This window comes from Bubalus kerabau, chromosome 1 (assembly GCF_029407905.1).
Source record: "Bubalus kerabau isolate K-KA32 ecotype Philippines breed swamp buffalo chromosome 1, PCC_UOA_SB_1v2, whole genome shotgun sequence".
Classification (NCBI taxonomy): domain Eukaryota; kingdom Metazoa; phylum Chordata; class Mammalia; order Artiodactyla; family Bovidae; genus Bubalus; species Bubalus kerabau.
In genome coordinates, this window is record NC_073624.1 from 11,265,676 (window position 1) to 11,280,483 (window position 14,808).

The window sequence follows — 14,808 nt, forward strand, 5'->3', positions numbered from 1 at the left end:
CGGGGCTGGGCCTGGTGAGGTTTGGTTTCCAGTCTCTTCTAGACGATGTGCGGGGGCGAGGGCGACTCCACCTCCCCCGGAAGGAGGCTGGCAGGTCCAGGGACTGAGAGTCTGCTTCAAGGAGTCGGCCTGGCGCGAGCCCTGAAGGCTCCTGGGCTGCAGCGGTCATCACCAGGAGGATCCGGTCCCTGGCCGAGACTCTGCCCTCATCGACCCAAGCCCGCCCCCGACGCTGTGGACCGAGGGCCCGTCCCAGAAGGCCTACCTTGGGCTTGAAGGCGATGAGCTTCAGGACCATCTCCACTGTGAAGAGGCCGGTGAAGAGCATGTTGAGGATGTTCATGGCGATTTTGAACAGACAGCTCTGACCGTAGTGCTGGGGGTAGGGGGTGGGGGCGGAGGGGCTGTGAACTAAGGCGGGAGCTCCCTGCTCCCAGCCACGCCCTCAATAGAGACCTTCCTGAACGCAGCCCGGGGGCTGGCCACACCTGCGGGAGCCAGGTGGGCTCAAGAGGCCCTGAGGGTCCACTTCCCCTCTCTGTCGTTCCCGCCAACGCAGGCGAGCACAGCCTGGGCCCTGCTCTCATCGGGGTCAGCTCTGCGTGGCCGCCTGGCCTCAGGTGGGCTCCACACAGCTGGCATCACGGACGATCAACGCCACTGCAAGGTCACCTGTGCTCCACCGCCCTCTATCTCACAGCCCAGGGTTCTGGCATTCTGACCCCTCGGGAAGGTGCCCCTCCTGCCCCACTCGGCCAGCGAAATGGCAACACCTCCCAGCCCCGTTCCGCCCCCGACCCTGCCCCGACCCAGGCACCCCGGCCGGCCCGCGGGACTGACCTGCATGGCCAGGCAGATGGTGTTGAGCAGAATGAGAACGAACATCAGGTACTCGAAGTAGGTGGAGTTGACCACGTACCACACTTTGTACTGGTGCTGGTTTTTCGGGATGTACCTCCGCAGGGGCCGGGCCTTGAGTGCATACTCCACACACTGCCGCTAGGGTAGACGGGAGGGGTTAGTAACCCGGATGATGGGCGGGCGGGTGTTATTCCACACACTGCCGCTAGGGTAGACGGGAGGGGTTAGTAACCCGGATGATGGGGCGGGCGGGTGTTATTCCACACACTGCCGCTAGGGTAGACGGGAGGGGTTAGTAACCCGGATGATGGGGGGGCGGGTGTTATTCCACACACTGCCGCTAGGGTAGACGGGAGGGGTTAGTAACCCGGATGATGGGGGGGCGGGTGTTATTCCACGCACTGCCGCTAGGGTAGACGGGAGGGTTAGTAACCCAGATGAGGGGGTACTCCACATGCTGCCACTGGGGATAGACGGGAGGGGTTTCACAGGTTGAACCAGCTGTTACTTGGACATTTTTTGAGGTTCTATCATTCCTCTAGGGAGGGAGAACCCTCTTTGGTTGGTCCCCATCAGGATGTAGTTGAGGGGGCCCTGTCTCCTTGCTTCTGTCTCGGGGATGGTTGGTAAACGCTTGCTGACTGAATGACAGTCCGTCTTCTCAGATATTTCCAGCTATAGACTCTTCTGGAGGCCCATCTCTCCGCGATTCTCCTTTCCCATCCTGAGCCAGTAGTCTTAGCTACCGGTGTCCACAGACCAGAAGCCATAGCTCGCGGCCAAGGGGTCCTTGGTTGACTAGATTCCAGTTAACTCTGCGCTGTGCCCGGACCCCAGGTCAGGACGGGACTCACCCAAGCCCTCCTCTCTCCTCCAGTCTCCACTTCCAGCTTCTAAATCCGACCAGTCTATTTGCTCCGTCTCTACTGTCATCAACGTGGTAATACATAAGGGTCTAAGCACCGCTCCTCTACACTAACTGGTTTCCCCCCTGGCTTCCTTACCATGCAAAGTCCACACAGCAGCCAGAATGGTGAGTCTAGAGCAAAGGTGTGGACCGGGGGTCCAGAGGTCCTGACAGGGGTTTGGGGGGAGTTCCTTTCCTAAGCAGAGATCAGGTTCGCTGCAGAAGGGTTGCTTCCACAGGCTTCAGCATCCTGACTGCCCGGCCTCTCGCCCTCTGGGGGGTTGGGGTTACCTGGTTCTTGTCCAGCTCGCAGTTCTTGTATTCTTGCTCCCCCTGCTCCTGGAAGGTGACGATGACGAAACCCACGAAGATGTTCATCATGAAGAAGGCAATGATGATGATGTAGATGATGAAGAAGACGGAGATCTCCACGCGGTAGTTGTATATGGGACCCTTGTCCTCCGTGTGAGAGTCGATGGAGCGGTACAGCAACCTGGAGGCAGGGAGACAGGCCCGTGCAGGGCCAGGGAGGTGGTTCAAGCCCCAGCTCTGTCTCTTACTACTGTGTTGGTCGGGCAAATCACTCAACCTCTCTGAGCATCAGATTCCTTATCTGCAAAGTGTGAACAATAGTTCCGGATTTTCCTACCTGGCAGGGCAGTTGATATAATGAATATGAAGGTGTTTTGCAACTGGCAAGAAGTGTCTAAATGTAATGCAAGTCATGGGCATTGATTTGAAAAAAGAGATATTGGTAAATATTAATACAGCTTTGTTGTTTCTCAGCAGAGACTCGGAGGATGTTGCAGTGAACATAAGATCCATCTGAGGACAGATATCCGTTTAGATAAAAGCACTCAATATAAATGCCCAGGCTCGCTCAGATCATCAGCAGTGGTTTAGTTCACACTCAGGTAGCCTGTGTCTGGGCTTCCCAGGTGTTGCTAGCGGTAAAGAACCTGCCTGCCAATGCAGGAGACGTAAGAGACTTGGGTTCGATCCCTTGGTTGGGAAGGTCCCCTGGAGAAGAGAATGGCAACCCACACCAGTACTCTTGCTGGGAGAATCCCATTGACAGAGGAGCTTGGTGGGTTATGGTCCATAGGGTTTCAAAGAGTTGGACACGACTGAAGTGACTTAGCACGCATGGCCTTCAGCTTGTTCTAGAAACACCCTCACCACCTAGGGAGGATGGAGATAAACATCGTTTCTGAAAGGAGTGTGGACACCAATGAGACTGGCCAGGGTCTGCGTACTTACTCTGGCCATCCCTCGAAGGTGGAGACGGTGAACAGGGCCATCATGGCTGCCAGGACATTGTCAAAGTCGAACTTGCTGTTCTCCCAGCTGCGGGGCTGGATGATGGGGTGGTCCACCTCCCCATCCTTGTATGTGATGTAGTTCCCCCTGTGGAAGGGAGACAGTTCATTCTGGGGTCTCCCATCTCCCCACCACCTGTGACTCCTGGCTTGGGGGCAGGATGGGATGGCTGAGCTTAAACCCACAGTTCTGGCCTCTGAGCAGAGCTCAGGAGTAGATGATCTCATGTGCTATGTCAACTGGACCAGACAACCCATGGGTAAAATCCAGCTGCCACTGCTGTTGGAAGAAGAACGGGGCACCCCTCCTCTCAGGACAAGCCTCACCCACCCAGAGTCAGCCGGCTTGACTGTCCCCGCTGCACTCACTTGCATTCAGCCTCTGTCTGTTTGGAACTGTCCGAACAGGTGTAGAGCTTTCCCTGGAAGGCGGAAGAGCACAGTGATGGAGAGGTTCCTGAATCGAGGAGTTGGTCAAAAACTGTCTAGTGATTATATCTGCAGCCAGCTCTGTGCTGGAGTCTTGGGACAGAAGAGTGAGGAGAGCAGAGCCCAGACAGAAAATACGCCGTGCCGCGGGGTCCCCATCACAGGGAACCCAGGGGTGAAGCAGAGCTCGGGAGGCAGGTCTGGTGAGGGAGGAGGATGCCTGGACTTAGGTTGAAAACTTGGGGAAAGCGGGGCCTGTGTGCATGGTGGGGGCAGAGCTTCAGGTGGAGAAGAGCAGAGAAAGAAGGACTGGGGCAGAAAAGGGAGGGCCTGCCAGGCACAGGGCAAGAACCTGGCAAACCAGGGCTCCGCAGCCGCCTGGGTGGGGGACTCATGCTGCTGGTCACAGGGAGCCCCGCAGGTCTAGGTGGTGACCACACAGAGGGGTCAGGGATGACAGTCCCTCTGCCTTTCTCTAGAAGGGAAGGCAGGGCTGAGGGCAGCCACGCTTGGAGGGCCAGGTGCTGATGGAGCAGCACCGCCGACACGCTGGCCTCCTCCGGGCTGGGAACTAGTTAGTCCTGCTCTGGGCTGGGAACTAGTTAGTTCCCCTTGTATCTGGGAACTAGTTCTCCTTGGGTTTGGGGACTAGTTAGCCTTTGGGTCTGGAAGCTAGTTAGTCCTCCTCCAGCCTGGGAACTAGTTAGTCCTCCTCAGATCTGGGAACTAGCTCTGATCTGGTCTGGGAACTAGTTAGTCTTCCTTGGGTCTGAAAGACAGGAGGGGCAGTGGGGCAGCTGTGTCCCTCCCCAGGGAGACCCAGCACTGTCCCCACCGTGTCCCCTGTGACTGCTCCTATCCGTGTCCCTGGGAGCTGACAGGTGGGAAGAACAGGGGGCTGCAGATCTGGCTGAGACCCCACCTTGAAGAGCTGGACCCCAATGCAGGCGAACATGAACTGGAGCAGCGTGGTGACGATCACAATGTTCCCGATGGTGCGGATGGCCACGAACACGCACTGCACGACGTGCTGTGGGGGGGAGGCAGGGGGCTCAGTGCCTGGCCTTGGCTGAGTTCCCCCATGTCACGGCCCTCTCTGAGGGGGCGGGGGTGGTGGGGATCAGACTCAAAGGGGCAAAGTGTGCTCCCAGCTCACAGGGTGATGGAGCCTGGGGGGCCCATATCCCGCTGGGTGACCCATGGACCAAAGCCCTGCTAACACCCCATACTCTGGGGCAGTGATTCAGGGGCCTCATCACTGCACGGGCCTGAGGTTGAATGTGGTCTCCTTCTGCAAAAGCTTTGCTGAGAAGTTGGGATTGTGAACAGTGGCCTCTACTGGGGCTCCATGCGTCTTGGAACCAGGACATGAAGTGGGCTGAGGTGCCAGCAGGAGGGTCCTGGTCCAACCCAGAGGCCCTGCCATTGTCCCCGCCTCCTGCCCACCTATCACCTCACATGGACCCCTGGCTGAAGCTTGCTGGGCTGAGGGCCCCCACTCAGGCCCGGTCGGCTCACCTTCAGCCCCTTGGCCCTGTTGATGGCCCTCAGTGGCCGGAGCACCCTCAGGACTCGCAGGATCTTCACCACATTGATGGCACTGGACCTGGGGGAGTGGATGGTAGGGTGAACCACTCCTGCTTCTGGGCCCGCAGGAGAGAGGGGGAGTGCATGGGAGTCCTGGAGAAAGTCTCCCACCTGCAGGGACCTGGAGCTATCCTGGGAGCCGGGGACTTGGTGAGCAAATCATGGGAAAAGAATTTACCATGTGTCGTTAGCATTACAATGTGCTGCTCAAGGCCGTTTACCCAGCCAAGGGGATGTAGAGAGGCAGAGCTCCACCAGACCCCGGCCACAGAGGATACACTTCCTAACTGTTCTGAGCCCCAGTTTCTTTATCCGTAAAATGGGGCACTGATCACCTCATGAGCTTGTTGCAAGGATCAAAAGAGAAAATGCACATGAACCACCCGCCGTCCCGCGTGGCACCTGTTGTAATCTGAACCCGTGGTGGCTTTTCATATCATGGACTCGAAGAAATACTGTACGAATGGCGGGGCTTCAGGCGGGGGAGGCACCTGGTGCTCATCTTCAAACCTGGTCCCCACCTCCAAGCCTGGTCCCCGGTGGCTGCCCACCACACCCCCTTGTACAGAGGACATTCAGGCCTGGAGGAACGGCTCTGACACCACAGACTCTGCATGCCTGGGGCGCCAGGGCCAGACCCCCTCTCCAGGGGAGGACAGGCCACAGCTGTCCTCCAGGGGCACACAGGGCCTTGCCCTGGGGGATGGGGGTTGCTCTGAAGTGTCCCCCACCCTCGCCTGCTAGTTACCTTCCGAAGGCCTCTACCCTCCTTGGGCCCAGAGCCGCCAGGGAGGCCCCGCCCTGGTCCCAGCGCACTCACGCTGCTGTGGACGCAGACAGGCCCCTCCCTCGCGGTCCTCTCTGGCCCTCTCCCTTGCCCCACGCCTCTCTCAGGCCCTCGGGCCCCACTCACTGGATGCCGAAGGAGATGAGGGACACGCTGACCACCAGCAGGTCCAGGATGTTGAAGTAGTTGCGGCAGAAGGAGCCCTTGTGCAGGAAGGCCCCGTAGGCCGTCATCTGGGGGCACAGGGATTGGGGTGTGAGCAGCTCCCGGGCTCCGAAGACCCTTCACCCCACCCTTCCCCCAACAGCACTCCCAGCAGGGCCTAGACGAAGAACCGAGAGGTGACGGAGGGCTGAGGCAGGCAGGACAGGAGGAGACGCTGTGCCTGGAAAGTGTCTGCTGCCAGTGATCCAAAGCCCAGAGGCTCCTGCCCAGGACTTGCCTGCGACCTTCAGTCCTGTATCTGCAGCCCTTTCAAGGGCCCCGCCCCCATTTCCCACTGCCCCTCATCATGTTTCTGTGACTGCAGCCCCGTGAGGCCCCTTGCTGATGCTCCCTGGGTTGAGCTGTGTTCTCGGGTTCCCATGCCCTCTCTAAACTCTCTCCACCTCAGGGCCCCCAGGACTTGGGCATCTGGGGGAGGTGGGGGCTCGCCCAGTCGAGGACCAGCCCCTTGGCTTCCCAGAACTTCCCTGGTTTAGCCCCAGGTAACCCCTCAGGCTCGTGCAAGCTCTAGGGCCCAGTGAGAAATTCTACAAGAAATTCTACCAGGAATGCTGGTGACCAGCATCTATCCCTTCCCGGGCCTCACAAGTGCTGCTGGTCTGCGCCCAGGATTCGAGCTCTACTCCACCATCCGGTTCTGGAGCTGTGTGTCCAGAGGGGGCTGTGGGCACCACTGTGTGAGCACAGCTCTGGAGCCTGGCTGCCTGAGTTCAAATCCCACCCACTACGCTTTGAGTGCCTGGAGCAGGTTACTCAACTTCCCTGTCTCATCAGAGAAATGAGGTGATGACAACCTCTTCCCTGGAGGGTTGTAAGTGCTCTTGGGAGTTACAGGTAAAGCTCTTTGGACACAATCCTGCGGACGGCAAGCCCTGCAGGGGAGCTTCACTACAGAGGACTGGACTCAGCAGAGAGCTATGACTGCGTTCGTTGTAGGGTTCGTCTGGGTTCGTCCTGTGATGGGGGATGCTCAGAGTCCCCCTCTGTAGAGCAGCAGCCCCCTCATGTGGTTGTCAGGCAGCTACAGAACCACGCAAAAGCCCCTTGAAGACTAGGAAGGGACCACTTTGGGGGTGCTGACTGTTGTGGGTTTGCTGTCTCCTACCCTGCTCAGAGCCCTGTCCATGCTCTAGGAACTCCTGTCCAGTCTCGTTGACATGAACTAGGGGGCCAGTGGATTTCCAGGTGAAGAGCTGAAAGGCCATGACCATGAACGACAGCCAGCGGGGAAAATCTGGAGCTGACGGCTTAGAGCCTGGGAGCAGCTCCCCGGTTGCCTGGAAGCCCAATTTATTTCTTTGGAATCAGAGCATACCCAGGGCAGCTTGTTCACAGAGTGATTCAAGAGCGAACACAGGGGAAATGGGCAAAAATAGCTCTTGCAACCTAATTCTTCCCACTGATCTCCTGTAGGAGGGGGTCACAGGGGACTCAGACACCTGTGACCTGCAACAGTTTCCAGAAGTGGGTAGATTATATAAAAGGTTGCAGGGGAATTCAGCTGGAGATGTGCCCCAAAGGCCTGTAATCTTGGGGTGGGGGGCTTCCTTGTCTCTCGGTGTAGGTCTGGGCCCCTGAGAGCAGACCTGGGTGGCTCCATGGTTCATGTTAACTGAGAGGCTCTGAGCCCAGAAGGCTGGCTTGTGTGTGTGTGTGTGTGTGTGTGTGTGTGTGCAGGGCGGCTGCCCAGGCAGGACCAGAGGAAGAGTGGCCACAGGAGAAAGGGCAAGTGGACACTGGAAAAATGGGGCATTTTCTTGAGAGTTTGATGTGGGGTCCAGTGCAGGGACCCCTCTACCCCATCTGCTTACTGCCACACAATCCTGCTCCTGAAGTCCTAACCTTTGCCCAGGAAAAGCCTTGCTGGGGAGATAAAAGGACTGAACTCTGAGCTGGGAGAGCAGGATGCCCCTCCGTCCAGCCAGCACCTCTCCAGGCAGTAATACTGCTCATTAAACACATCTTTCGTAATTTCTGCACATGGGTCCTGGTCCCATCTCCCTCTTCTCAGTGACAGATCTCGGCATCATTCAGTCCAACTGTCTTGGCCCCACAAGCCTTTCCTTGGAAGGCTGAACATGCCCAGGCCTTTCAACTGTCTCTGACCCTGGACACCACTCGTGCATGACAGTCACCTCTCCCAGGCAGGATGCCGAGCCTACAGGTGGGGCAGAGGGACCCCGGGGGAGGAGGTGCAGGCAGTGGTCTAGGGCCAGGCTCGACCTAGAGCACAGTCAGCGTAAAAGTGGGCAGAAGAAGGAGCAGGTGGGCGGGACGGAGGACCTCCCAGGAGCTGGCAACCTTGGAGGAAGAGGCGCTCTGGGGAGGGTCTGAGAGAAGAGCCTGGTGTTTGTTCGCCTCCCTGGGTCTGGAGTCCAGGGAAGAAAGGTCTCCATGTAGCTGGGCAGCCTGGTCCCCCTCCCCACCCCTGGGGGTCAGAGAGAAAAACCCGAGGAACACTTTTGGTTTCCTCTTGTTAACACACCTGGTTAGCTGGAACCAGAGGGTCTGGACACAGAAGGCATGAGAAAGTGTCCACTTAGGCTGAAGCTGGACGTGACAGGCTGTCCCCACCTGAAGGAGCCCAGGAAGGAAGGTCTGGGGCTTCCTGTGCAGGGTGGGAGAAGCCTGGAGCCTGGGGGAGGGTGCCTGGGGTGGTTTCCCTGTGGGAGACACTGAGCTGAGCCGCTTGCTGACTGGAGTCAGGGTGAGCCCCAGGCTCTGAGACAGAGAGTGGGCGGACACACTTCCCTGACTTGGAACTTGCCCCCAAGGCTCGGGTGGCCCGGGGAGCTTGAAATTCCTAACAGAGTGTATGTAAGTAATATATTGTGCTGTGCTAAGTCGCTTCAGTCGTGTCTGACTCTTTGCGACCCCAAGGATTGTAGCCAGGCTCCTCTGTCCATGGGATTCTCCAGCAAGAATCCTGGAGTGGGTAGCCATTCCCTTCTCCAGGTATCTTCCCAATCCAGGGATTGAACCCATGTCTCTTACGTTTCTTGCATTATGGCAGGTGGGTTCTTTACCATTAGTGCCACCTGGGCAGCCCCATTGATTGTATATTAATAGAAACAATAATAAAGCTTGGGGCAAACCCCTGTCGTCCTGAGGCTGCTGGGAGGCAGGCGCTACTGTGTTGGGGTCACAGGATGGAGTGTGTGTGGACTCTCGGCCCCGCACTGAACCCTGGAGGACACAGCCGCCTCCTCCAGGCCTGGGCAGGGGCGAGGGGGCAAGCTTTGGTGGGGCTGTAACCCAGGGGTCAGAGGTGTGTGCAGGGGTCTGTCCAGAGCCCTCGGTTGGGACATTGGCATTGGCCTGTGTTGACAAAGTGCATCCCGAGGGCACAGGCAGAGGGCCTCTTGACACCCTGGGCTTTGCCATTTTCTGGCTCTGTCCTTCGTGAGGCGTTCCCTCTGGGCAGGATAGGGGGAGGGTTCCTGCGGGGATCAGGCGTGGCTCGCAGAGGTGGTGGGGGGCAGGCAGTGTGGGGGAGTGCCTGGTATCAGCCAGCATCAGTGCCCAAACTGTGCATGGGCACAACAAAGTCAGGGGCCCCAGATCCTCCGGCTTCGGGCTTAAGAGTAAAACCAGAGTGAAGGAAACCAGAGAGGAGAGAGAGGCAGTGCAGAGAGGAGGCAGAGGCCTTGCTGCGCGCATTACCTTGAGGATAATTTCTAAGGTAAAGATACTAGTGAAGACATAGTCTGCGTTGCCTAGGATCTGAAAGACAAGCACAGCGGATTAGTGGCTCCGAGTGACGGACAGCAGCAGTGTGTGCGTTAGCGACAGAGCAGCAGAGCCAGTGGGGAAGGACAGGAGAGGAGCAGAGGGCAGGGTTACCTTCAGGGCAATCTCAATGGTGAAAATGGTAGTGAAAACAATGTCAAAATAAAACAGAATCTGCAAAACAAAGAGAAACAGGGTGGGGATGGGGGAATGGAGCAACAGGATGGGAGCAGGGTCGCCAGCAGGGAGTCGCACCCCAAATCATGCAGTCTTTCCAAGGGAGACCAGAGGCACGGACACAGCCCAGGGTCCCAAAGGCCCCAGATCTGTGAGCGGGCTCCCAGAGCTGACTCAGCGGGTCCTGGGTCCGGTTGGGTGCTTTTCTCATTAATTCAATTTACTTACAAACCAAAATCAGACCATGGGATATGTGTCTCAAGGACAGAGTGGGGTTTGCTTTCTTTGCACAAAGATGCAAATTGCTTAACTCACATCAGGGGATGAGCCAGTCTCTCATGTTCCCAGGACCCTACCCTGGATGTGCCCCTCAGGGTGTGGTGGGCACACCCCAGGCTGGGGACAGGCTTGGGGTTCACGCTTTGCTCTGTGTCAGGTGATGGGTCAGAGCGAGGGCCTTCCCAGTAAGAAACCTGTGGGCCACGTGGGCTGCAGTACCACTGGCTGGCTCGCAGGGGTCTGGCTTTAGGGTGGTGGACTCCTCGCTTCACGCCCGCCTGGTTAGGATCTGACATTGTTTCAAGGCTTTGGGATATGGCAGGTCCTACTCTGGCCTTTGATTGTAATTCACCAGAGCCTGAGGCGGGCTCCAAATTCAATTTCGACTCTGCAGAGAGTCAGTGAGGTCCTGCTTATGAGGGCGGTCTCATCAGAGTGCCATATGCCACTGACCCCCAGGGACAGGATGGGCAAGTTCCTGGGGGGCAAAGCCCTTGGGGAGCATCTGTGGGCAGTGCGGTCTGACATCAGGGTCAGGCCGGTCTGAGGCTCAGGGCTCAGGGTCTCCTCCTGCTAAGGGTCCTAAGATGGATTTGCACCAAAGCTGTCATCTCTTAGGGAGATGTCTGCTGTGCCTCCCACCATGAGATTTGGGGCAGGCTCCGGATTGAAAGACAGGGTCAGGCAGCCAGGGGGTCACGTCGCGGGGGCGGGGTGCGGGGGACGAAGCGCGTACGTGGTTCCTGAAGGAGGTGTGCTGCACGGGGTCCTCGGCGGCCAGGGAGATGCTGCTGAGCAGGATGAAGAAGAGAATCAGGTTGGTGAAGATGGAGTCATTGACGATGCGATGGCACTGGAGGCGGAACCTGTGGGGGCAGGGGGAGGGGGGCTGTCACAGGGGGGTGGGGTCTCTGCTCCTTTTCCGTGTGTAGACACGTGTGCGGGCGGGGTGTGGGCCCTTCGGCCTGAGCCATCTGGCCACAGGGGAGACACAGCCCTGCAGTCGGCCCCACCGTGCCCCCGACCACAGGGCCTCAGGGTTACGTCTGACACTTCAGGAACCTCTGCATCTTCATGTACTGCTATGATATCATTCACGAGCTTTCGTCTGGGGACTCGGCTCCCCATCATTAAAAATACTGACTGCATAAGATCGACCTCACATATGTCCGTATGGGGAGCAGCAGAGCTGCCCAGAGCGTGGATGATGCCAAGCTGGTTAAGCCCGGGCTTCAAGGAGATTGTCTGTCGCAGCAGTAATTCAATCCTGAACCTCAGCGCAGGGACAGAGGCCAACAGCCCTGACCCCGGGGCACTCACAGTGGATCCTCAGATGCCAAGGGTGTCTTATGTGCTGTCTCCTCTTGACGGGGTACTATCTCATCTTACAGACGGAAGCCGGGAAGGATAGTCTTGCCCACTTTGGAGTGTGTGTGTGTGTGGGGAGGGGCGCAGGGTGGCTCAGGCTTGAACCAGGCCTTCAGACCTCTGCTTCTGGCATGTGGTTGACTAAATCCTCTGAAAGACCTTACTGATGCGGAAGCACCAAATCCTGGAAAGGACGAGCTCTCCAAGACCATTCTGGTTTCATGAGAGCTAGGAAAGTCTGCAGCGATCCCCTCCTCCCTCAAGCCAATCTGCTGAGCTGGGGTCTGCTGGACATGCCCGGTTGGGCAGAGGTGCCTGCGGACAGAGGCCAGTGGCACCATGCTGTAAGGACTCTTTAAGCCAGCGGGGGATGGGGCAGAGGACCGGGGACCCCTAGGCTGAGCCGCGCACACAAACAGCATCTGGAAGAAAGCTTCACAGTCTTTCTTCAGGTCCACGGGAATCTCCCCAACTAAGATGGAGTACTGAGGTCACAAAGATCACTGAACACTCAAGAAATTAAGCCACTAAGTTGGCAAATCAGAAGAAACTCAAATAAATCCGTTAGACCTCTCCCCAGACACTCTGTATACTGGAAATATTAGATACCGATGATAGAACAACCATATTTGAAATATTTAATGGGATAAAAAAGACTTGACCACAGAGATGATGAATTAACAAGAAACTCAGATGTAGCTGGATCTGGAAAACAAAGCGATACAATGGAACTGTCCGACATGAAAAAAATATATAACTTGATATAAAAAGTGGTTTACACAGTAACATAGACAGAATTGAAGAGAGAATTAAGAATTTAGAAGATATATCCAAAGAATGACCCAGAATTTGAACCTAGAGACTAGGAGATGAAAGTTATGAAGACGTGCATGCGTGAAAGGGGTAGGACAGCATACGCAGGCCTATCACGTGTCCACTTGGGCCAGACTGAGAGAAGGAAGACCAGGCAGTGTGTAAACAGACTATCCTGCAACTCTCCCAGAAGTAGCTGTTCTTATCCTAATCCTTAACATTATTCAAGAACTGACAAAAAAATATAAATCCATAGACTTAGGCGACATAATATATTCCAAGCAGGGTAAATGGAGAGAAACACGTGGTAGTGAACATACACAACCCCAGAGACCATGCTGCTAAGTCACTTCAGTCGTGTCCGACTCTGTGCAACCCCACAGATGGCAGCTCACCAGGCTCCCCATCCCTGGGATTCTCCAGGCAAGAACACTGGAGTGGGTTGCCATTTCCTTCTCCAATACATGAAAGTGAAAAGTGAAAGTGAAGTCACTCAGTAGTGTCCGACTCTTCATGACCCCATGGACTGCAGCCTACTAGGCTCCTCCGTCCATAGGAGTTTCCAGGCAAGAGTACTGGAGTAGGGTGCCATTGCCTTCTCCAGAGACCACGGATGATGTTAAAAGAGTGAGAGCAGAGGCAGATTCCTACAGAGAAAGGAGAGTGGGAATTCCAGCTGTACAGTGGAGTAACACATCTAACACGCTGAGGGCCATAACCTCTCTACCTGAAAGTGTGCACACAGCACAACTGTCTTTCAAGAACAAGAAAGAAAGCAAGTACAGATAAACAGAGGTCAAATGAAGTTACCATTAAGACTTCTAAAGAATGTGCTGTAGGAGGAAAGAAAATGATTTCTGAAAGATGGACCAAGTTACGAGAAAATCGAACAAATAGAATGGTAAGTGGTATGTAAATCCAAACACACCCTGTCTACCCAGGTAATCATATCTAATTTGTCAGGTTGGAAATAAAGGTTGGTATCAAATTACTCATCAACCACAACACCTAAGGTGGGAGAGCTGGAAGGAGTTAATGCAGTCTAGCTGTTTACCTCCTTCTATTTTGCAGAAGGTTTAGGATCTTATTTAACTTTAGGGGTTGCTAAGTTAAATGTAATCACCAACAGAGTAGAAACAGAGTTTACGCATTTCAAACAATGGAAAGAAAAAACACAGGTCTTCTGATCCATAATCCAGGACTCTCTCCTCTAAACCCGTGCCTATTTACACAAGATGTGGGGTGTGCTGGGGTGGGGGCTGGAGGACGCTGATACCTGCTGGGCTGGCATCATGGAGAGAGTGGAGCCCTGCTCCCCCCGTCCACACACCTGTTGCTGGGGCTGAAGATGAAGAAGGCGCTGGCTTCCGGCATGGGCACTGCCTTCTCCTTCAGGTGCAGCTCAGAGAGGGGGCGCGGGCGGGGGCCCACGGGCATCTCGGGCTCCTCCTCGTCCTCTTCTCCTGCAGGAAAAAAGCACCGTCCTAAATAGCTCCACAGCTCCCACTTATTTTTACCATCACGCTGCCCACTTCCAGACACCTTCCTACGGACAGGAATCAGACATCATCGGTATCTCTGGAAACGCAGGGGACCAACCAGGACGGCCAGCTCTCTCCCATGGGCACCTCTGGGGCTCATCTCTGCTGGAGGAAGCCTCCTGGCAGCACATGAGACCAGGTTGTGAGTCGGGTAACCAGCTCAACCCCTGTCCTGCTTTTTAAATGGAAATCCCTACATCCTGGGAAACCCTCAGTGCCCTGCAGATTGGGGTGGCTGGTCATCTTAGTGGTCAGACGCCAGAAAGGTAGCCAGGTGAGAGGAGGCATGGCCAGGTGTCCTCAGCTGGCTGGCTGCAGGCTGGGGGAAAGGGTGGGTGGCCTTTGGGGCTGCCCCACCTGCTCATGCCCCACCCCCTCCACTTCTCTTGCTCTGGCCTCCTTGGGCTCCTTTGCAGACAGGTGTGTCCATAACTTGAAGGCAGGCCATGGTTTTATGATCTCACTGACGTTATCTTTCTTGTTGGTTTGCTTTCTTGCTTCTTGTCTGCCTCCCACTGAATGTGGGCCCCTCACAACAGCAGCTTATCTGCCCCCATGGCTGAGCCCCCAGTGCCTGCCCAGGGCGGGGAGCACAGTAGGTGCTTTATAAGCAGTGATTAAGTCAACGATCTTGGATGTCTCGCTGGTTTCGTCCAGCTCTGTATCCATGACAACAGAATGGTTCAGAAGTCACGTCTTTCCTCTCCAATTCCCTGAACTGCAGACCCAGTGAGGATCACCCTGCTCCATGAAGCCGCTACCTCACTGCTCACCCCCTGGAGTCCC

At 56.2% G+C, this 14,808-nt stretch overlaps 1 protein-coding gene across 3 annotated transcripts in view; it reads right to left on the bottom strand.

Moving 5' to 3' along the window:
* CACNA1C (calcium voltage-gated channel subunit alpha1 C) overlaps positions 1–14,808 on the bottom strand; it is a 459,271-nt gene that overhangs the window by 43,787 nt on the left and 400,676 nt on the right. For all 3 annotated transcript variants that reach the window (XM_055567708.1, XM_055567698.1, XM_055567691.1), the window contains exons 19-29: positions 13,812–13,944; positions 11,037–11,166; positions 9,959–10,018; positions 6,017–6,123; positions 5,035–5,122; positions 4,439–4,546; positions 3,457–3,509; positions 3,029–3,175; positions 2,060–2,261; positions 841–999; positions 266–376 (exon numbers count right to left, since the gene is read on the bottom strand). In XM_055567708.1, the coding sequence (XP_055423683.1) occupies positions 266–376; positions 841–999; positions 2,060–2,261; positions 3,029–3,175; positions 3,457–3,509; positions 4,439–4,546; positions 5,035–5,122; positions 6,017–6,123; positions 9,959–10,018; positions 11,037–11,166; positions 13,812–13,944 (1,298 nt within the window). The remainder of the gene's footprint in view (positions 1–265; positions 377–840; positions 1,000–2,059; positions 2,262–3,028; positions 3,176–3,456; positions 3,510–4,438; positions 4,547–5,034; positions 5,123–6,016; positions 6,124–9,958; positions 10,019–11,036; positions 11,167–13,811; positions 13,945–14,808) is intronic.